The sequence below is a fragment of the Dermacentor silvarum genome, chromosome 8 (genome assembly GCF_013339745.2).
Source record: "Dermacentor silvarum isolate Dsil-2018 chromosome 8, BIME_Dsil_1.4, whole genome shotgun sequence".
Classification (NCBI taxonomy): domain Eukaryota; kingdom Metazoa; phylum Arthropoda; class Arachnida; order Ixodida; family Ixodidae; genus Dermacentor; species Dermacentor silvarum.
In genome coordinates this window covers 177617731-177641801 of record NC_051161.1, presented here as the reverse complement: position 1 = coordinate 177641801, position 24071 = coordinate 177617731, and the positions used below count along the sequence as shown (strand labels likewise).

General features: G+C 49.4%; 1 protein-coding gene and 1 long non-coding RNA gene across 4 annotated transcripts in view; one reads left to right on the top strand and one right to left on the bottom strand.

Annotated features, from left to right (window-relative positions):
• Positions 1–24071, top strand: part of LOC125947643 (uncharacterized) — a 221550-nt gene that overhangs the window by 14628 nt on the left and 182851 nt on the right. The gene's annotated exons all lie outside the window — the stretch shown is intronic.
• LOC119461880 (cyclin-dependent kinase 8) overlaps positions 1–24071 on the bottom strand; it is a 260725-nt gene that overhangs the window by 174589 nt on the left and 62065 nt on the right. For all 3 annotated transcript variants that reach the window (XM_049672776.1, XM_037723249.2, XM_037723250.2), the window contains exon 5: positions 6203–6343. In XM_049672776.1, coding sequence (XP_049528733.1) covers positions 6203–6343 — 141 coding nt within the window. The remainder of the gene's footprint in view (positions 1–6202; positions 6344–24071) is intronic.

Here is a 24071-nt window from a genome sequence, read left to right as displayed (position 1 = left end):
ACCGTTGTGCCCTCTTTATCCACGATGGGTGTTTCAGTTGTTTGTTCTACTTGCAACCCGTTCGTTGCTGCAGTGGACCCTGTACATGTGAACTGCCTAAAGAAAAACGTGTTGGTTCCTCATTGCATGGTATCGGTGCTGAATGGACGCATACGACTATGGGCGATAAATTGTTCTACTGAAGCGGTGGTGCTGCCTTAAGGCTTAAAGCTGGCCACATTTCAAGAAGACTCGCCGATACCCATGGCAGTGCTTACAGAACTTCCGGACACAGCAGACGCCAGTAAAATGCACCCTGTGGACTCAAAATTCGTTTCCATGGTCGCTAAATCGCTCAGTAACCATAATCGTGCTGCATTGGTGGCGCTCCTTGTGAAACACTCCTCAGTATTCGACTTCCCGCAGCACGATGGCCTGACATCGATCCCTGTGTCTAGAACTCACCACCACATCAACACAGGATCTGCTCAACCGATTCGACAAAAACCCTATCACGTGTCGCCCGCAGAGCGCAAGATAATCAGTGAGTAAGTTGAAGAAATGCCAACCAAAGGAGTCATTCAAGAGTCATCTAGCCCTTGGGCAGCACCAATAATATTGGTGAAAAAGAAAGGTGGTACGTGGCGATTCTGTGTTGATTACCGACGCCTAAACAACGTTACCAAAAAAGACGTGTACCCGCTTCCGCGAATAGACGACGCCATCGATTGCCTTTATGCGGCCTCGTACTTCTCCTCTGTTGATCTGTGGTCAGGTTGCTGGCAGATTCCTATGCACATTGAGGATAAGAAAAAAACTGCATTTGTAACGCCCGACGGATTGTTTGAATTTAACGTCATGCCTTTCGGGCTGTGCAACGCACCCGCAACGTTCGAACGGTTCATGGACACTGTACTGCGTGGCTTGAAATGGGAAGTTTGCATGTGCTACCTGGACGACGTTGTGATCTTCGGCCGAACATTTAGTGAGCATAACAAGCGTCTGGAGTTGGTGCTGAACTACTTGGAGAAGGCTGGCCTGGTCCTCAATTCAAAGAAGTGTCATTTTGGGGAGCACACGAGCCTTTAGAAGATTGCTGTTTTCGCCTACGTGACAGCGTCCTGTACAAGAAGAGCTACTCGACCACTGGCGCGTGCTACCTTTTAGTTGTGTCCAAGAGTCTCCGCGTTCAAGTGCTATGTGCCATGCACGACGATCCCACTTCAGGTCATCTGAGATCCACACGAACACTCTACCATGCTAAAGAACGTTTTTACTGGCCCAAGATGCGTCATGATACCAAGCGGTACGTCGCCAGTTGCACCGAAAGCCAGCGTTACAAACGACCTACAAACACACCGCATGGTCGACTTCAGCCAGTTCCGCCTTCCAGCGCCCCTTTTGAACAAGTTGGCATAGATCTCCTGGGCCCCTTCCCGTGATCCTCCAATGGCAATCATTGGGTTATTGTGTGTGTAGACCACCTCACCCATTATTGTGAGACGGCAGCGCTGACATCGGCAACAGCAACAGAAGTTTCCATTTTCTTGTTATATTCCGTCATTCTCTGAAATGGGCCTCCTCGCATTATAATCAGCGATCTTGGGAGACAATTTACTGCAGACGTTGTCGAAGAGACCCTTCGTCTGTGCTCATCTATCTTCCGCCACTCGACGCCATACCATCCACAAACCAATGGTCTGGTCGAACGTACCAACCGAACGGTTGCCAACATGCTGTCGATGTATGTCGATTCCACACATAAGAACTGGGACAGCATCCTATCTTTTGTCACTTATGCCTTCAATACCGCAAGACACGAGACCACCGGTTACTCACCGTTCTTCCTGCTTTATGCTCGTCCGCCTCGTTATACACTCGACACCATGTTTCCCTACTTCGCTCATGACAATAGCTACTACCAAGGTCCTCTGTCGAGCAGAAGCGCGACGCATTGCTCAGCTACGCACCTTGGCCTCGCAGGACCGGTCAAAGATCAGCTACGACGGTCGTCGCCTACATGTATATTTCGATCCTGGCGACCTTGTGTGGCTCTGGACGCCTTTACGAAAGCGTGGCTTGTGCCAGAAGTTCTTGGCCCACTATGTTGGGCCCTACGTTATACTTGAACGCCTCAGCGAGGTCAACTATCGCATTGCACGGCTCACGAGCACTGGATGACACTCGGCCAAAACCGAAGTCACTCACGTTGCCCGCCTGAAGCCTTGCAATTCCCGAACGACTGACTGACTTGCCCGGCGGGTTTCGTCTGCCAACGGGGAAATGTCACGAGCTCTCATAACAGAGGGCAGAAACAGCGCAAATGACCACGGGGACTGTCAGTGGAGAAGGAAGACGACGTTCGGCTGGTTGCTCTTGTGCCGGGCTTGCAACACGCCAACCGTTCCGATTTATCTGCCCTGCAGATTTAAATAAATGCTTCTCGGCATAACAATATCACTTTCGCAAGATTTTGGGCGACTTAGCATCGAATGTGGAAGCGCATATGACTACCAGTGTTTCTTGCGTTGCACAAAGCTCGCTAGCTGTGCAGAGTGCCAGAAACGCTCTCTTAGCCGCATATTTCAACAAGTACAGTGCCGAGTCACGCAAAATTTCTTGCAAGTGGTAGTATCTGTAAAAGTGATCACTCAAAGATACCGCCTTGCGTGCTTGGTATCTTGGGCCAATGAAACGCAAATGGTGACAACACATACCTTTCATTATGAAAGCTTATCAAAAAAAAGTTCCTGTTCTGTAAAGGTTTACCTTTACACACATCTCGTTCCTGCACATCTCGTTCTTTGTGATCGCAAACATGGGAACATGCTATATTTTTCTTTCATAAATCAGGTGCATGTTACATTCCGGTGCACTTTTATTTTCTTACTCTAAGCCCGTGAAAGTTGGGTGCACATTAGATTGGAGGACGCTTTAGAATCGTGTAAAAACAGTACATGTAAAATGTAAAAATGCTGTTCCAAGATAAACCCCTGGGTCGATTTTAATGAATTGTGTTGCAATTGGGAGACAAAGATAAATTCTAGTCACTGTTGGAAGTGTCATTTTGATTTAGGGCCTAACTTTTTTTTTTTTGGCAAGATTTCATAAGTCTGAAAGAAAATAAAAGACAACCCTGTAACTCTGCACCAAGAACAGATATCGCAGTTCTGTAAACTGCATCTCCAAACCGGACAAATTTTATATCTCAAATGAACTTGCTACAATGGTTTATTAGGGTTTTAGAAAAGTCCTACTCAAATATTAGAGATGTATTTAACAGACATGCATAATACATCAATTTTGTCTGCTTTAGATCAACGCCTCCTCTAGCTAGATGCCAGGCAGACGGCTCGCTCTCCCATTGTTGACGTTCCCCCGCGGAGTTGCGCGCTTTCACTGAGCGGTGGCGCCACGCTCTGACACTGTCTCGCGCGGTGCTTCTATGGGTCAGGAAGAGCCGTTCCAATGGCTGGGACAGAGCAGCGGCTTTTCATTCAACATTTCGGGCATTATAATTTAAACATTTGCTGTTGGTGCTAGCAGATTATCCCATGTTAAGTTTCTTTAACATCAGTGCCAAGTAAATCGTAAGCAGCTTTCAGTACCAGAGCGGCACCAAGCGGGAAGAAGAGCAATCGGTCTGTTTCGATAAACATGGAAAAATGAAGTATGCCACGTAGTAGAGACACCAGTATAAACTGTGTTTTTTTCACCCTTACCGTGGGCAACTAAAATGATCACGCATTGTCGACTTCCTCATGAAGAACAACCCCACGGCTTCACTGAGTTATCCAGCTATAACTTCAACACTTTGCGGGACAATGGTTTCCGCTCAAGAAGCTTAGTCCCCATGTTTCTGTCCGTCACTCTAACGGCATAGTTCGTGAAAATGAGCTTCGTAAACTTCTTTGCGATGAGATGGAGAACCATATTTCCTTGCTTTTCGTCACACGTTTCGCAACAGAGCACAGGAAGTTCCATGAGAGTCCAGAGCGTTTGCGAAGCCTCGATAAGCTCGGAACGAGCAAGCACACACCCTAAGCACACCGCAACATCACGAGTGCTGCTTACGGAGGCTTTGGGCCTACCTTCAGAGGAGGGAACGTAGTGCCAGACCTCAGCGCCTCTAGCGGCCGCCCCGAGAGGGTTTGGCAGTGCCCCCGGCGCCCGTTTGACTGGCATATAGTATATAGTTAGAGGAGGCGTTGTTTAGTTGTACTATTAAATGCAATTTACAGAATTATGATTTCCTTTTCAATTGCTGGGTTAGAGTAATAAACTTTATTGTTTCGTTTTCTGAATATTTACTATTTTTGACAATTTTTATTTAAAAATTTATTATTTAAATCAAAATATCACTTGTAACGGTCACTAGATGTTTTTCTTTCAAATGCAACAAATCTGATGTAATTTGGTGTAGTGGTTGCCGAGAAAAACGATTCCTCCGTTCCCATGTATTCAAATAGGAGGTCCCAAGCTAAGGCTTCCTTTTAAATGACATTTTGTGCTGTAATGAGGACAACTGCAAAGGATGTGCAAGGTTGTCCCTGGAGTATCACATGCACAACATGGTTGAGGTCATTTTCACAACAACAGAAGTTTCACTAATGCAGTCAGCAAGCACTGTGCATCAGCTCACATAGCCACATTTCTTTTTTATATGTGAAGAGACTGTTATTTAGTGCAAATCCTTTTAAAAGTGAAATGTTCTGCACCTTGACAATGTGAAGTGAAAAACAAATCCATCTAAATGTCGCCCTTGGATGGCAGTTGCGTTTCACTGCAAATTGCCAACAAGAAAATTCAGGAAAATGAGCTAAAAGGATGCATGACCTTACAAGAACAGCGCACTTATCCCAATCTGTCAAGTTATCTTGCAGAAGATGGTCAAGCACGCACAAACAAAGACAGAGAGAGGTGTAGATGGTTTTCTAGCGTCTGTAGATCAGCTCATGACCCTTTTTGGTGAATGTTGTGATCCTTTAAAATAAACGAAGGAAATTCCAGAAGATGGTGTTTTACGGTTTCTTGATTTGAAGCTGAAATTCATTAAGAATCATGTGTGCTGGGAGTATCATCCAAGGGCATGTAAACCCCTGTTACCTTTTCATTCAACCCATTCGAAACTTGTTAAAAGAGCAATAGCTGGGCAGTGCTTAGGTAACGCTCTGAAGAAATCTTGTTTTCATTCCAGGGCAGAAAGTTTCCAAAGGCAAGGGACACGACTTGTGTTAGCAGGTTATCCTGACAACTGAGCTGATAGCTGATAACTGACAGCTGAGCAAAAATTGAAAAAACAAACAGGAAAGGGAACAAGCTTTCAAGAAGCAAATGGATTCCGCACTGTAGTAATTCCGTACATGCACAATACCTCGCACCGCCTAAAGATAGGAAATCGTAGCAATGTCAGCATGGTGCTTTCCACCCCCGAGAAGCTTGAAAAACTTTGCCAATGGCTAATCCTTTCGAGAAAAAGAAAGAGCCCTGCACTATTAAACATAGTGATCCTTTTGTAGCATGTGTGGCTGGCGTAGAAGTTCCTTTATCGTGTGGTTCCAGCTATATCGGTCAGACTGGTAGATGCCTGAATGACAGGCTTCGAGAACACAGGAGGAACGTGGGGAATTACCCTGATGGGAGTCTTTCTGTGCATTGTCATGAGTGTGGAATAACGAACAAGAAGCCGTGTAAACCGTTGTTCAACATGTGTAGGATAGTAGACAAAAATAAGAACCAGGATGTTAGGGAGATAATTGAAGCAAATTGCATTAGAAAGGCGGGTGCTGCGTGTGTCAGTGCACCTTCTGTTTTTCTGTACTCTAAAGAAACTAAGTTTCTGTGCATGGCTACCTGATATCGGCATTTCGGTCTTGTGACAACATGAATGCAAGTGTTCATATTGTGCAATTCTGTGAATAAACCATCAGTTGGAAGTAAGCGCTTGTGTTGCCTATACCGCGCTCTGTCCTTGTTTGGGCGTGCTTGACAGTCTTCTGCTATGCAAAACCAATTCACCCAAAAGTCGGTGCTCCTAAGTTATCTTGGCCTGATGCAGTGCCCATCATATATATAGTATATATAACCCACTTGCATGCTGACATTTAAAGTGTTAGTGTGTTGTTTACCAGTCAACCAAATTTCTAGATACCTTCTCCACTGCTTCCACTTAATACAAGTGAAACTATGGCCCACAGAGGCGAGCCCATATGTGCGAGCATACCAAATCCCTGTGCAGGACCCAGTTGGAGTGCAGGTAGTGGATTCCATCCAAAATTTGGTAGAGCAAAGACTTGACCATCCCACGTGGCACCAGAACCTGCTTCTTGTTGGCCTTGGCTGTCCGGTGGAATTTGATAATGTGCTGCACATGCAAACCATAACACGTCTGTTGCACAGAGACTTATGGTGCTGCAATTATGCCATGTGCCCAAACCTGCTATCATTATTCAGTGGTCACAAGAGCTAAATCACCAGGTTAAGATTTGATTCCCCTTCCAAAATATAGGCCCTCCCGGCACATGAAAACAGCTATCGACCAAATTTTCAGAAGGAAAACTGAATCCTCTACTTGAACGATGCCAATTGTGTTTATTTCACATGCTATCACACTGCGTAAATTCAAACCAATGCTACGTCCCACCACAGGAATATACAGGTAAAGCTCAATTATAACAAATTTTGATATAACGAAGTTCTCAATATAACAAAGTATTTACCTTTTTAAAACTTGTTGTTCATAGAACACTATGTATTTAGAACCTCAATACAACGAAGTGCATTTATACACGATTTCAATATAATCAAGCTCTGCCGCCGTGAAGGAATACCAAGACAATAAATGGAAAGTTCCGTGGACACAGATGGCCAAATGGGTGAATTACAAATAGCTGCTGGCGAACGCACCTCTCGAATTGTGGGCTGCGCAACCAAGAGGGGAGCAGTGTCATGTTATAAATAAGGTCCAATGGCGACTATCGTGTCGCCCCACATGCTTTGGGTACAATGAGAAAGCGCACAAATGTGAGCCGACAGGGCTTGACGAGTGCCGTCTTCCCGCGTGAGCAAGGGGAGGGGATCAAGCTATGCATTAACACAACAACCAAGGCAGTGAGCGTGCCGATTATGCATAATCTCGAGCTTTGGACTGATGGGCAGAGGCATGATAGTGTCGTCCCACTGCGGGCGACACTATCAGCCATGGGGGCAGAGTGAACGCTTCCGTTCACACTGCCAATGTGAAGATATTCTCGACATGACATGAAACCATATCTTTCGTTGCAGCCTCTCAAATCCAACAACATTTAATTTTTTTCCATTCAAGTTTGCTTTTTTCCGATTGCCCGATAATTCAAAAATCTCTCGGCCCCTTACGTGGAAGAAAAATCTATCAGCGACTGTACTTATTTCGCGAATTTCAATGATCGAAATTTTAATGGATGATGGATGGATGAAGAACTTTATTATTCGAAATTTTAATGTAACGAAACAAATTGCCGATATTGCCGACTTCGTTATATAGAGGTTTGACCGTATGTGTCAATTCTAGAAAATGGACCGCAAACTATTCACTCACTTCATTAGTACGTCTTTACTGCCACATCTAGCTATACTTGCCCTGTTTCCCCTTGTTTTCTGCTGGCATAGATATTAGAAGAAGGCATGAAAAACTTGTGCAAGCAGAAAAAGGTGCAGACTTTCAGCTAGGGGTGTGATAATACAGTAGAACCCTGCTGATACGTTCCTCATTCATACATTTTCCTGGGTACAACGTCGCTAAAGCCCGGTCCCAGAAAAGGGCTCATAGACACCTACGTATTAGAATCCCCCTTGACACAATGTCGTTCTGGCAACGTTGCAGCGTAATATGCTGTGACTGTGGCATATAATTACTAGAAAATATTAGGTGTACCACCCATAAATTTTGAAAAACCTAAAAGATTAACATCAATCGTGCTAGCCGCCCTAGCTGCACGCTTCCAACCACCATCAATGTGTGCTTTTGACGTGCCACGGTTATTGGCAGTGTGATCCTGGCGAGAATTGTGGACACCTTACAGTGCACTATTCGGACTCCACCTGCATCACCGCATGCCAATTTAGTCACAGAATCAAGGAAAAATAGCTATATTTTGGTTTTAATATTGTTACGTTGTGGAAGTCACATATACAGGTGTATTTACAATACATATATACAAGAGAGGCTACGATGCACAAACAAGATGGCTGGCGAGACTGACTCTACACGTCAAATCGTCGCCTTCTGACTAGTGCCATTCTTGGTTGCGCCGTAACATAACCGCAGCGTGCAAAGGCGCCATCTCGGCGCTAACTATAAGGGAGGTGAACTCGCGGCAAAGTAGGGTTTCAGCCGGGATACATGCACAACGTCAGTGGGAACACGAGAGTCCAGTGGAGCGATCTGATAGTTCATATCGCCATGCTGACGCAATGTCGTGTAGGGCCATGTGTAGCGCTGCAGCAGCTTTTCAGATAAGCCAATACGGTGACGTGGCGTCCACAGGAGGACAACGAGCCAGGGGAAAAGTGTGCGTCCCGATGTCGGCTGTCGTACCGAATCTTCCGCGCTGCTTGAGACTCGGTGAGCCGAAGCCGGCAATCTGGCATGCCATGTGAGCCCAGGCGAAGACATCTTGAGCGTATTCAGTGGGAGTGTTCGTCGAGGAAGGAAACTGCGTGTCAAAGAGCAAAGTAGGGTGCCGGCCGAACACAAGGTAAAAGGATGAAAAGCGAACGGTCGCATGACGGGACGAAGTATAGTCGAAGGTCACGAAGCGTAACGTGCTGTCCCAATCACTGTGGTCGTCAGAAACGTACATAGACAGCATTTCTGTCAACATGCGATTGAGCCGCTCCATGTCTGCGGGAGGTAGGCTGTGGAAAGCTTGCACTTGGCAAAACGGGAGCGAAGTAGGTCTTCAACAATGCGGGAGAAGAAGGTGCAGCCACGATCAGTGAGCCTAGGTGCGCCGTGATGGAGGATAACGTCATGTAAAAGGAAATCCGCCACCTCAGTTGCACAGCTTGTGCGCAAAGCTCACGTGATCACATACCCGGTCCCCAGATTTGGAGGTCGGGAAAGGGCCAAGAAGCTTGAGACCAACGATAAAGAATGGTTCTGAGGGCACATCGATGGGGTGAAGGCGTCCAGCGGCAGCAGAGCAGCGGCAGCGCACACAGGCTGCAACGTAGCGGTGCACATACAGGCCTGGTCATACGCGGTCATAGGTACGCAAAACGCCCAGGTGGCCTGCGGTCCAGAGATGGCGTGGCACAACGAGTAAAAATTCTGGTCCTTCAGGGCATAAGTTGCGACGGTAGAGAACGTCGTCACGGAACACGAACATGCGCAGCGTGGGCTCCAAATTTCCAGAATTGAGACGATCGATGAAAACACGTAAGCCGTCATCACGCCTTTGTTCAGTGCGGATGTCTCGCAGATTAGAAATGGCCAGGAGGCAAGAGTCGGTGTCATGCGCATCATATTCAGGGCAGTCGGCGTCCTTGTGCAAGCGGCCTGGCCTGACTTGTATAAAACAGTAAATGAATATTCTTGGAGCCATAATGCCCATCTGCAAAATCGTTCAGTGGGGTCCTTCAGTGACGAGAGCCAGCACAAGGCGTGGTGATCGATAACCACAAAAATGTGCAGCCGTACAAGTAGGGGCGGAATTTGGTTACTGCCCAAACAGGCACTGCCACTCAGTAATTAAAAAATTCCTCTCGGTGGGTGACAGGAGGTGGCTGGCGTATGTAATTACGCGCTCTGAGTTACGCTGCCATTAAATGAGTACAGCCCCGATTCCATGGCCACTGGCATCTGTGTCAAGTTCAGTGGCGGCAGATGGATAATGAGCGTACGAGGGCAGAGAAGGCTTTGGTTTCAGCAAAGCCCCATGGGAAAGTAACGTCCTTTTTAAGCAAGTCGGTAAATGGGCGGGCGGTTTGGGCGAAATTCTTGATGAAACAATGGATTTACAAGCACAGTCCTACAAAGCTTCTTACATCTGTGGTGGAAGACGGAACAGGAAAGTTCTGGACAGCACGAATCTTGTCAGGGTCGGGTTGAACACCAGCGGCAATGACGAGATGGCCAAGAACGTTAATTTGACGACGTCCAAAGTGGCACTTAGATGAGTTCAACTGCAGGCCGGCGCGTCGGAAAAATGCAAGAATGGCCGACAGTGTCACCTTTACTTGGGAGTGTGGAGAGTTGCGTGCATGCGCTACTCTCGATGGAGGAGAGACGCGACCGGCGGCACAGCAAACGAGGATTTAATATGTACAGGGACGGTGAACACACGCGACACACAACACTAAAACCACAACTAAACAACTAAAGCCTCTCAAAACTAAAGACATAACTCAACGAAAATGCTTACTCAATACAAAATACACAACTCTAACTAAATACCAAAACTCCCAGAAAATAATCTATCTCGGAGCGTAACTCCGCCTTAATGTCTCTAAGTCAGTCCTATCCCTGACTCGTCCAAGTCTGACCACCCTGGCCCCGGCCTAACTGCGTCGCGATTACAGTGCACTAGAAAATATTGGGTAGTGGAAGAAGCGGCGGCCTCGGCGCGAGGCATATTGTGTAGAAGCTCACCAGATGGCGCGCGCGCTCACTTCCCGAGCACCGGCTGAGGGAGTCTGCGGCAGAACGCAGCAGGCGAGTGCGGCGGCACAGAGTTTCAGAATGCTGTGTTTATTTTTCCTCATGCCAAATATGTCAATATGATTTTATGTAAGCAACACTAAGATCTGTTGCATGGTATGGCGGGGCACAGTACGTACCTACAATGTATGTTCTCACGATGCACGCACTTCGTGCTGCAGCAGCAGAGTGCACTTTTAGCATCAAAATTTAACTTTTTTTACCCAGTTGCACCAGTCACAAGTCCCGTTGGAAACAGAGAAAATACATTTGTCTTGCATAGAACTTAGACAGTGACTTCAACCAAGTAAGGGTATTTACTAACCCGACGTTTCGGAGCCAATTCGCCTCCTTCTTCAGAGGGTATTCTTCGGAGGTGACGGTGTGCAGCTTTTAAAGGGTCCATCGTAAGAAAGGGGAGAGAAAGGAAGGTGGGGAGACACTCGACAGGGCACCTGTTATTGACACACGAAAATGGCGAAATGGTGGGGAGGCTGCGGCGTTGCTGGTCGACTGGGATGACCGATACTGGGGGACGCTTTACCCGCGGGAAAGCCGTTGAAGGGGGGGCGGGGGGGAGTGAGATGTTTTAGTATTGGTGACCTAGAGCGGGGGTCTTTACTTCTTTTCGCCGTATCTCCAAGGCCATTGACATACACAGAGGGTAGGATGCCCTTCACGCGGTTTATATTACGTCGGGCTAATAAATACCCTTACTGGGTTGGAGTCACTGTCTATGTCCTAATCTATTTTCCCAACCAGACAGGTAATTCTCTAGAAATGTTTAGCATAAAATTTGTACTGAATGCATGCATAGTGCTGCATTCTTCTATCATTATGATTTAAGCAAGCGATGCATTTCAGAAGCCTGAGTCTCCTGCAGACAGTTTATTTCAGTCACTCTATCAGTAGGTAGGGAGAGGCATTCTCAAGAAACATACTGCAAAAGATGAGTTGCACGGTAGAGAGTACACAATACCATTTCTCATACTTATCTACAGCGGCTCAACTTGATATCTTGAGGTCACCCGACTCTTTGGAACGGTTTAAGGACTTCACAAAAAAGTGCAGCCTTGTGAGGTAACATAAGAAGCTGCAACCTTCGTCGTCAAAGATTCTGCATGGCTGGCGCACCCTATACGGTCATGTCGGTTTCTCTTAACAAGAGTAATAACAATATTAACACTCTCACGATGCAGCTCCCGCATGCTGAATGTGGCTGTGAAAAGGTTTTCTAATCTTCGAATAAACATGAAAAGCCATCCGGTTGGATACAGTAGGCCACCATTGTCTCCTGGTGTACAGCCTGGTGTACTGAGCTGCAGCAAGACTATCAACATCCTCCTTCTTTGGGAGAAGCAATTTGTGGAATTCCCCCATCACACTCCAATTTCAACAAAAACTTCCTGGCAACATGACCACAAATATAAAAAATGAGCTGGTCGTTACTTTTTGCTTGAACACATGAGACATGGTCTGGTACAGGGCCCTGCTTTTGATACCCTGCAATGGGAATGTCATCATCATCAAGAAGGCTTTGAATAATGTCAGTTTTGCCAGGCTTTGGGCCTTCCATCATGTCTGGCTCAAGGAATGCTGTAAGAACACCAGGCTCAGCATTCCTATTAGCAACAGATCCGGCAAGCCCATAAATACTTAGGCAAGACACAGTAATGAGGAACTGTGTATTGGATGGGCATTGCAACCGCTTGACTGCCGTGCTATACCGAAGCGATTTTCCACTGGGTCCTGACTCAGTTTTGAGATCATTACGTACTTGTAGCTAACATTCTTTGTAATGTAGGTCAGCAACGACAGAACGCTTAAACTGTGACTCTCAGGCCAACAGCAGTAGATGCGGACAGGAAGCCACCTCGACCACCTGCATGCAGCTCCCATTCGGTCATGCGTGTCAAAAACGAAAGAATCTTTTCCACAGAAGCAGACTCTGGCCGCAGAACTTGCCTTGGAAATCTGGATCTCATTATTTCAGTGATGTCTCGGATCATCCTGCAGCAGAAATGCACAAAGAATTTACTTTCTAATATCCACACTGTTTACGATCATTTGAAGATAGGGCTGGGGCGCTGTCACATCTAGGCTGTCGTTGCCATCCGCACTATCATCTTGGGATGATGAATCATGAACGTTGCGACGAGACAAACGCACCTTCTTCGTGCGTGCAGCTGGGCACACTGCAACGCGTTTTCTCTCTGGTCTTCTCTGACGCATTTCCTTTGAGAGGTAGGACGGCAAATCGGGCAGGAGCTTGGGCACCGCGGCGTCGGTCAGCGCTGTTTTACCTCGAGGAATCCTTATTTCCTCACCCTTGATGAAGTGAACATAGTGGCACAAAATAAAATGTGACTCAAAGTGCCTCTCCCACAAAGTTGAAGTCTCAGAGAGTGTCTTATCTTTGCAATGAAGACTCCTCTCCCATTGTTTCCTCCGGTGATTGTGTTTAGGCACTCCAAAAAAGGCACTCTAAAATGCATTTGTTGGCACTCATCGTTTTGATACTGGTCATCGTGGTGAGGTGGTCGTCATAGCGTAAAGGCCAGGGCAACGATATAGAAGACGGTGCTCTGGCAAGCAACCAGGCGACAAGAACAAAGTACAGGCAATGTCGAGTACAACAAATCCGGATGAAGCAAATTATTTTATATACTGGACACGCGAAACATATTGGCCGATTCTCATGTAACCCTCGTAATGCATTGGACGTTGGATGTTCCGAACTCGGATATGTCCGCTGCTAGCAGAGGAACCGTCTTGCCCGACACATTATGACGCACTTCTGTGCTAGATTTGCAATGCCTGTATTGTGTTGACGTTTATATGAACGGACTGAGACAGGTCTATAACACAATCTGGCGAATTGAGAGCGCCATTCTTAGTGATTTTGAGCGCCCATTTACTTCTCGAAAACCAGGATACCCGCTCTTGCATCCGGGCGCATAGCAATGCGTATCGCTTTTTTTCTTCTTCCTTTACGTTATCCAAAAAGCGACAACAGGGCAGCATCGAACAGACAAATGGTCATGCTCGGCACTTTCAGTAGCTTCACTTGCAAAAACACGAAAAGCACGCTCGCTCGTAACACCAAGAACGACGCGGTAAAGCGGTTGCAGCTACGCGTGCAACGCGGGCTCCAACAGGCACGGTCTCCTCGGGAAGACCGCACCAGCGCCCTTAGCGGGAGTCTTCGCTCTTGGCTTCACGTTGCCTGTGCGCCCAGCCCTCCGCTCTTTCCACTACCCAATACTTCTAGTTCACTGTAGTCGCGATCAAAACGTGGGCTCTTACGGACCGCCGACTTGGAGCTCCTCTCGTTGGGTCCAAGTCGCATTCATTCGGGGCGTCGTTACTGCAGTAGATGCCGACGACTCGCGTTGCCTCCTTTGTCGGTGGTGAGCTCGTCGGTATCTCGCCGGTGATGCGCTCGTCAGCGATGGCGCTCGGCGTAGCTTAGGCCCACCTGGATAGGCCTAGCGTCGGGATGCGTCGCAATCTCTTCGTGAGTGCCGACGTGGCGTCCCGAGGAGAATCGAACGTGCCGGTCTGCCGCAGAAGGGGGATCCTCTCTGGGGTGCCTGGTCCTGCCGTGAGAAGCTGCAGCTCGTCCAGGAGCCTCGCCCGAACTTGCCGAGGTCGACGGCCACACCTTGAACGGCCAGCGTCGCGGACTCGGCCAGACCCCCAAGTTTCCCGTCGCCAGTGCGGAGCTCGCGATGCGACCTTCCTGACCCGGTGCCACGTTGAAACTCCACGGACAGCGCCGTTCATCCCTCGACTATGTCTCGGTTCGTGCGTCTCGCGCGCTCGCGCCGTTCGGAACACCGGGCATCGCGTGCTCCTCTTCTTTTTCGCGCCACCGGCGGCCTCTTACATGTGACATAGGCCCCCTCTTCAAGAGTTTTTTCTCAAAAAACTGCTCACTCTTGGCGTTCAGGTGATGACTGTGACTCCTCGTAGTGACATTGGTGCTGGTTCATTGAAGACTCGATGCACTACACAACACCACACTGTTGCGCACAATTCACCAGACGCACTGTTCACCGCGTTTAAGAGTTCACTTTATGCACTTTTCACCACCTAATACACTTCACTCAATTGTCCACAATGTTCACTATTTAATGTTCTGAGACACTCTCACATGAATAAACTTTGGGCCTAGACATATTTTACAATACTTCACATGCCCTAGATAAGCGTAGGTACTGCTAGTGTTTTCCTTTCTATACACATTTCTGCATCCCGCATTGTTCCGCATGCCATTCCTAAATGTTTTTCCTTTTGATTCCGACCATCGCGTCTGCCCTATTTTTTCCATCTCTTGCGAATCTTTTTCCTACCCTTACGCGTTACATGTCTAGGGCGATTTGGGTATCTAGCCCCTTCGCCCTTTTTCTCGGGGTCCCGATGTCCCATCACGTCTAGTGCTTGATACTCCCTGGACTCAACATCACTTATAGACTTCCTATCTTTCCGAGGTGAAACCACTTCTTTCTCTACCCTCTTCCGCTCTTCGGGTATATAAACCTCGATCGGGATGTTGTCCATCCTCTTATCCCGGTTAACCTGAACCAAGGGCTCTCTAGTCGTGAGCTTCTTTACGGCGTCATGGGCACTCTCTGGTCTGCCTGTGTCCTTCCCTTCAGCAATCGTGCACACACTCATATTCTCGTTTTTCCCCTTAACCATAGTCTTTTGACATACGTCACATGACCTGACGTATCTCCTCACGTCGCTCTGCACCCCGATCCAAAAGAAATCTGTTATTTTTTCTAAAGTGTCTCTTATTCCCTGCTGGCCTGCCATTGCATTATCGTGTCCTAATTTCAGTACTTTATCTCTCAGTTCCTTTGGGACCATCAATTGCTGAACCTCTCTTCCCGAACTGAACACACACCTCCGGTGTAATAAGTCGTTCTTGAAAAACTCCACCACGTTTCGACTTCTTTGTCTTCGTACTACTTCCCCTATCTTCTGTACGCACTTCTGTAATGATTCGTCTTTCTCCTGTAATTCTTTGAACTCAGCGACCGTTATGTTCAACCCTTTAATGTTCGTGACCGGTAATGGTTTTAAGGGCTTAGTACTCTTACTCCTGGCTCGCGTTTGTACTGCCGCTGCTACCTCTACCTCAGGTGACTCCTCTTCTAGCGTTTCTGGCTTTTCTCTCTTCTCTAAATCTTCTGTCCTCTTCCAGTTAGGGTCTGGGTCTTCGGCCCTTCTCACCCTGGTACATTTCCCAAAATCAAGTCAAACAGAGGATCTTCTACACACCTAGCTATGATTACTCCTGTGAAATATGGTGTTGATACTTGAACTCGCGCCTCTGGTAAATACTTAACAGACCTGTCCGCCAACATGACTGGTTTGAAATAGCCGGTCATGTTCTCGGATGGTACCAGACTCTCCCTGACTAAGACTGTGTTCGCCCCCGTGTCTCTCAATACCGTGGCCCTGCGTCCTTGAACTTCTCCCTCTACCACGGGCATGTTCTTTTCTCTCGGCCCATCCTCTTTACCTTTCATCATACATGCAGCTTTGTCTGCGTATCCTGATCTGCATTCGTGCACTCCATGCCCTCTCTTTTGACATATCTGGCAAACCACTGGTGGACCACGTCTATTATCCTTCGCCCGACAGTTCATTGCTATATGTCCCAGCCGGTTACAAAGAAAACATCTTTGGGGCATCTTTGGGGCGTCCCTTGCCTGTTCATGGGGCCCCGATTCCTCGTCTCCCCTACTGCTGCCATCGGCGCGTCCTTGCCACTCTTTCCTAAATTTCTTAGACCCTGCGCCTCTACAAACTGATCTGAGTGCGTTGCCATTTCCTCTACTGTTTTTAATTTCCTCTCCTTGAGGAATATCGCCAGACTGTCGCTGCACCTGGCGAGAAATTGTTCTCCTACGACCTTGTCTCGCACCCCTTCATATGTCTTGTTGGTCTCTGACAACTCCATCCATCTCTCAAAGTAGTTTGTCAATCTACATGCAAACTGTTTTCCAGTTCCCGCATCTTCCGGCTTGCATGACCTGAACTTTTCGCGGAAACCCTCAGCAGTTAGCCGAAATCTTTGTAATAAAGTGTTTTTCACCTTGTCGTAGTCTAAGCTCTCTTCGGCGGGCATCCGTCCAAACACACTCAAAGCCTCACCAACTAGACACAGGCTTAAGGCGCTAGCCCACTCATTTTTTGCCCAGCCTTGCCCGACCGCTATTCTCTCAAAGCGATGCAAATACGCATCTAAATCATCTCTGCGCTCATCAAAGGGAGCCATCAATTTCCTTGGGCAAATCTGTTTGGGCCTGGGCGAAGTCGAGTCGAATAACGCCGACCTGGGGGAAATCGACCCCTCGCGAGACCCGGAGTTCATCTCTGCCAACTTTAACTTCAACTCTAAAATTTCCTTCTCGCGCTCATGATTTTCGCGTGCTTGTTGCTGCTGCTTATCCCGTTCTTGCCGAGCAAAGAATGTCATCGCCTCCTCCTTAGTCATGTTCAAATCCTTTGCTACTGCCGCCAACCGCTCCAACTCCATCTTTACAACTCCCGACTATCGGTGACTGGGCCGTATCAATCCTGGCAGGCTCGCCAATATTTGTCACCTTTACTTGGGAGTGTGGAGAGTTGCGTGCATGCGCTACTCTCGATGGAGGAGAGACGCGACCGGCGGCACAGCAAACGAGGATTTAATATGTACAGGGACGGTGAACACACGCGACACACAACACTAAAACCACAACTAAACAACTAAAGCCTCTCAAAACTAAAGACATAACTCAACGAAAATGCTTACTCAATACAAAATACACAACTCTAACTAAATACCAAAACTCCCAGAAAATAATCTATCTCGGAGCCTAACTCCGCCTTAATGTCTCTAAGTCAGTCCTATCCCTGACTCGTCCAAGTCTGACCACCCTGGCCCCGGCCTAACTGCGTCGCGATCAAAACGTGGGCTCTTACGGACCGCCGACTTGGAGCTCCTCTCGTTGGGTCCAAGTCGCATTCATTTGGGGCGTCGTTACTGCAGTAGATGCCGACGACTCGCGTTGCCTCCTTTGTCGGTGGTGAGCTCGTCGGTATCTCGCCGGTGATGCGCTCGTCAGCGATGGCGCTCGGCGTAGCTTAGGCCCACCTGGATAGGCCTAGCGTCGGGATGCGTCGCAATCTCTTCGTGAGTGCCGACGTGGCGTCCCGAGGAGAATCGAACGTGCCGGTCTGCCGCAGAAGGGGGATCTCTCTGGGGTGCCTGGTCCTGCCGTGAGAAGCTGCAGCTCGTCCAGGAGCCTCGCCCGAACTTGCCGAGGTCGACGGCCACACCTTGAACGGCCAGCGTCGCGGACTCGGCCAGACCCCCAAGTCTCCCGTCGCCAGTGCGGAGCTCGGGATGCGACCTTCCTGACCCGGAGCCACGTTGAAACCCCACGGACAGCGCCGTTCATCCCTCGACTATGTCTCGGTTCGTGCGCCTCGCGCGCTCGCGCCGTTCGGAACACCGGGCATCGCGTGCTCCTCTTCTTTTTCGCGCCACCGGCGGCCTCTTACATGTGGCAGACAGACACGTTAGAAGACTCGCAAAAGTTGGTGAAAAGACTATCACGTCGTCTAGATAACACAGACATGTGGATCATTTATAGCCACGCAGTAAAGCATCCATCATTCTTTCGAAGGTTGCTGGGGCATTACAAAGACCAAACGGCACAACCGTGAATTGGTAGTGGTCGTCAGGTGTTACGAAGGCAGTTTTCTCGCGGCCATGTCGTCTACCGAGATTTGTCAACTGCCTGATCGAAGGTTTATGGACGAGAAGTACTTGGCTCCGTGCAAGCTGTCTGAAGCATCATCAATACTGCCACGCGCCTTCAAAGGGGGCTAACGACGTTTATTTATCAGCAGCTGGGCTCTGGAGAAAATGGCGGCGAGAGCTAACCATTGAGCGGGGCGGTTAGCACGCGCACTTCTTCCTTCTTGCGCCTCTGCGCTTGCCCTATTCCCACTACTACAGGTGACATTTCCCCCCTTCCTCGGAAAGAGCATCGCCTCGATGCTCAAGAAGTGGTGTGGGAAAGGGAAAAAAACAACAACAAAAAAAGAAAGAAAGAAGAAAGAAAACACGCTCAATAAAAATGCGCGCGCACAGAACACAGTGATAGCTACAGCAGCATAGCTAGAAGCACTTCTCTACGTCTCTAGAAACAGAGAGGTAAGCGCATGAGGTGCAAATGGGAGCGTAAAAATTACGAACGCGCAACGTAGGGCTTCATGCGTACGACGTGAACGACGTCAGGGCTAGGTGATTGTCTACGCCGTGTTTGCACCGCACTGTCTGGAACGACTTCATAGTTCACGTCACTAATGCGGCGCAGCACTTTGTATGGGCCAAAATACCGGCTGAGCAACTTTTCACAAAGGCCACGGCGGCGAACAGGGGTCCACACCAACACTTGGTCTCCGGGACTGTAGCGCACTTGCCGGTGACGGATGTTATAGCGCCGTGCATCTGAGACTTGCTGCTTACCGATGTGCAGCCGCGCGAGCTGGCGAGCCTCCTCAGCGCGCTGAGCAAACTCTTCGGCGTCAGTAGTTAGGTGCTCGGCGTCGTGGCATGGAAGCATAGCGTCCAGCATCGTTTGTACTTCGCGGCCGTAGACGAGGCGAAATGGTGTGAAGCGCGTTGTTTCTTGTACGGCGGTGTTATACGCGAAGGTCACATAAGGCAGGATACGATCCCATGTTTTGTGCTGGACGTCGATGTACATAGAGATCATGTCTGTGATGGTCCTGTTTAGTCGCTCCGTAAGGCCGTTGGACTGCGGATGGTAAGCGGTCGTCTTTCGATGCCTGGTGTTGCTTAGTTGAAAAATTTCGTCCATGAGCTGTGCCGTGAACGCCGTTCCTCTGTCTGTGATAACAATGGATGGGGCACCATGGCGCAAGACAATGCGACACATGAAGAACTGCGCTACCTCAGAAGCCGTGGCTCGTGGGAGCGCCTCTGTCTCAGCATAGCGGGTTAAATAGTCAGTGGCGACAATCACCCACTTGTTGCCGTCGGTTGATAGAAGAAACGGCCCAAGAATGTCCAAGCCGACTTGGTTGAATGGCTTATGAGGTGGTTCGATGGCTTGCAATAACCCGGCGGGCTTCAGGGGTGGTGACTTTCGCCGCTGACATTCACGACAGCCTTTACCATACTGTTTGACGCTTGCCGACAGCCCGGGCCAGTAATACATCTCGCGCACTCTAGCAAGCGTTCGTGAGGAGCCGAGGTGGCCAGATGTAGGCTCGTCGTGGCAAGCGAAAAGAATATCATCCCGCAAGTTTTTGGGAACTACTAGGAGGTAGGCTCGGTCATTCGGGCGGGCGTTCTTCTTGTACAGCACATTGTCTCGTAGACAGAAGGACGTCAAGACGCGGCGTAGATGGCGTGGTATGGTTGTTTGACGGCCCTCTAAGTGGTCGATCAGAGGTCGAATTTCAGCGCCGTCACGCTGCCATCTGACCAAGTCCGACGTAATAAGGGCGCCCAGGAAGCCGTCCTCGTCCTCTGACTGTCGACTGACAGATTCGGCGGGGGCACGCGACAACGTGTCGGCGTCTTCGTGCTTGCGGCCAGACTTATAAACTATGGTGACGTCGAATTCCTGTAGCCGCAAGCTCCACCGTGCCAGTCGGCCTGAAGGATCGCGTATGTTCGCCAACCAACATAGAGCATCATGGTCTGTCACCACTTTAAAGGGACGGCCGTAGAGATAAGGGCGAAACTTCGTGATCGCCCAGACGACCGCAAGACACTCTTTTTCGGTAGTAGAGTAGTTCGCCTCGGCACGGGACAGCGAGCGGCTAGCATAAGCAATTACTCTTTCAATGCCGTCTTGATGTTGGACGGGTACTGCACCAAGGCCGATGTTGCTGGCGTCAGTATGCACCTCGGTGTCAGCCTCTTCGTCGAAATGTGCCAGGACGGGTGCTGACTGCATGCGTTGGCGTAGTTCAGCAAAGGCCGCCTGTTGCTCATTCGTCCAGGCAAATGGCGTGTCATCCCTGGTAAGGCGAGTCAGGGGTTCCGCAATCTTCGAGAAGTTGTCAATGAAGCGGCGATAATACGCACACAAGCCCAGGAAGCGTCGGACTGCCTTCTTGTCGGCAGGAGGAGGAAAAGCTTGTCGGGATCGGGTCGAACTCCTTTGGCGCTGACGACGTGTCCGAGAAACTTGAGCTCTTCATAACCGAAGTGGCACTTTTCTGGTTTAAGCGTGAGATCAGCCGATCGGAGCGCTTCTAGCACATGCCGCAGGCGCTGAAGATGTTGCTCAAATGTTTCAGAAAAGACAACTACGTCGTCAAGATACACAAGGCAAGTCTGCCACTTCAATCCAGCGAGGACAGTATCCATCATTCGCTGGAAAGTAGCGCCTTCAAAGGGGGCTAATGACGTTTATTTATCAGCAGCTGGGCTCTGGAGAAAATGGCGGCGAGAGCTAACCATCGAGCGGGGTGGTTAGCACGCGCACTTCTTTCTTCTTGCGCCTCTGCGCTTGCCCTATTCCCACTACTACAGGTGACAATACGCAACAAGGGGTAGACATCCTTGCACGTGGTTTTGTTGAGGTGTCTGTCCACATAACAATGGGCCTCTTCGATTTTCCACTTCTGACTACCCGCAGGCTGCCAGGGCCAGCCAGAGCGCCTTCATTTTTCTTTGGTTGCTCCGCCCATCACGTGACGCACTTCCGCTGCGCGTTCATTTTGCTCAGGCTGGACGGTTCTGGATAGCCGCGGGCTGCCAGAACCAGCCTGCACGATTTTGGTCTGGCTGCTCTCTGGAAGTTCTCTGGCTGCATTACTAGTCTGAATGAGTTTACAGCAGGGAAGGCATGACTGCTGCAGAGAGGCACCGAATGTTAAGCAAACACATGGAGAAGATAACTTCTGTTCAATAATTTCTAGTCATTGAACAGAGATACCTCGCTTTTAGGCAGCCTTCAAAAGTGTTTTCTCGATTTAAGCAAAGTTTCTTATTTGGACAAGCAGACCATGTTTGCATCCTTTAAAACAATGTGTGGTGCCGTAGTATTGCACTTTCCTCTGTCACTTTTTAAGTATCTGGTGACATGGTGTTTCATTAGCCTGTAGCCCCAGCAACATCAACGCGATCGCCCTAGGAAAGAAGACGAGGTCAGGCGACGCCACGAATGGCACCGCGCGGTAGCTTAGTGGGTGGGGAACCAGTGTGATGAAGAAGACGTACACCTTACTCTGAAGATGATGCACACCGCGTCAACCACTGCACGCGCAGACTCCACCATGCGCCCCTTGCCCTGTCCCCATGGCCCCAAACCCTTAGCGTACTCCTGACAACAAACCTATTTACTTTGCCTGTGGCCGCCTTGCCCGATGGGCTCTTCGACTTCAAAAGTTCGACATCAACGTCGTCTACCGCTCTGGCCGCAAGCACTCAGACCGCAAGCACTCAAGCTCTGTCACGGTCTCCTCTGCCTGCCGACCTTAGTTGCCTGTCAACACTAACAACTGTCGTCTCGCCTCTCATCATCGACAGAATTGCTTCAGAGCAGCGCCACGACCCCTGAATAGCGGCCTCCTCGACCTACTTTCCGACACGCCCACGCTGCCAGCTTCTCGCGCACTCCGCCGCCAAGCTGTTCACTTCACCATTCGCGTCGACCTTCTGCACCGACGCAACTACGCATCTGACGGCCGCAAATGGCTACTCGTCATACCGCGCAGCCTGCAGTCCACTATCTGCGCGTACTTTCCTGTTGACCCGCAGTGCGCCCACGCTGGAGTCTTCAAAACACATGAACGACTTTGTCAGCACTACTACTGGCGACGAATGTTTACATACGTCCACAAATTCGTTCGCTCATGTACGGACTGCCAACGTCAGAAATCTGCGCCTTACCGTTCAGGTGGAGCTTTGCAGCCCCTTCCCTCTCCCGCCCGACCATTTGATCGAGTGGGCATTGATCTCTATGGTACGCATCCTCTGACACCCGCCGATAACCGCTGGATCATCGTCGCCGTCGACCATCTTACGCGATATGCTGAAACTGCAACACTACCTGCCGCCACAGCACGTGACGTCGCGTTGTTCCTGCTCCGCTGTTTCACCCTCCGTCACAGCCCACCACGTGAACTTCTCAGCGACAGAGGGCGCATCTTTTTATCAGAGGTTGTCGAAGCTCTCCTGGCTAAGTGCCACGTTATTCATAGGACAACCACCGCCTACCACCCCAAGACCCATGAACTCACTGAACATTTCAACCGGACCCTGGGTGACATGCTGGCCATATACATCGCATCTGACCACACAGATTGGGACCTTATCCTACCATTTGTTACATTCGCCTATTACACTGCAACCCAGACTACCACTGGCTTTTCTCCCTACTTTTTGCTCTACGGCCGTCACCCATCCCACACCGTGGACACCCTGCTACCCTACCAGCCCGATGCTTCCGAATGTGTACCCGTCGAAACGGGCACACGTCATGCCGAGGAGTGTCGCAAGTTAGCACGCCACTTCACCACCACTGAGCAACAGCGTCAGAAAAGGCTCCATGACGCTCACTGTATGCAACCTGTCTTCTCTCCCGGCGACCTCGTCTGGCTGTCAGTACCTTCGAATGCTCCTGGCCTCTCTTCAAAACCTCTACCCCGCTTCGATGGACCTTATCGTATTGTCCAGCACACGTCTACGGTGAATTACCTCATCGAACCACTGACACCCCCCTCTGACCTCCGTCGTCGTGGACGTGACATTGTTTACGTCGATCGCCTTAAGCACTACCGTGAGCCGCTCGTGGTCACTACTGTTTGAGTCGCCCGGAATGCTGCTTTTTCTCCCGGGGGTGATTGTGATGAAGAATACCTACACCATACTCCGAAGAAGATGCACACCACCAACAGCAGCAGCATCGTGATCGCTCCGCGAAAGACGACGCCAAAGTTACGGTTCAGAGCGCTGCCCGAGGTAACTATTCTAGCCGCCCGTTCTGTGCCAGTATATCCCAAGGATCTACATCTACGCCTGTTCAAATAAACCTCATTTCAGAAGAAATAAACGATCAGTTGAGTTTGAGCTCCGGTGCTGGAACAACATCTCGTCTCTTTCTCTCATGTGCTAGTAAAGTGGTATTACGGCTGACACTTTGCGTAACCGTGGCGCCACAGCACTCCAGCAGCTCCTTAGCATCATTGCGCTCGATGCATTCCATCAAGTCCGGGTCACCAATTGTAGAGCACGTGAGAGAGAGAGAGAGACAACGAGACGCTAGCACTGGAGCTCAAACTCAACTGACCTTTTATTTCTTCGGTTCCCCGCAAACTAAGCCACCGCACAGCTCGTGGCATCGCTTGACCTCGTCTTCTTTCC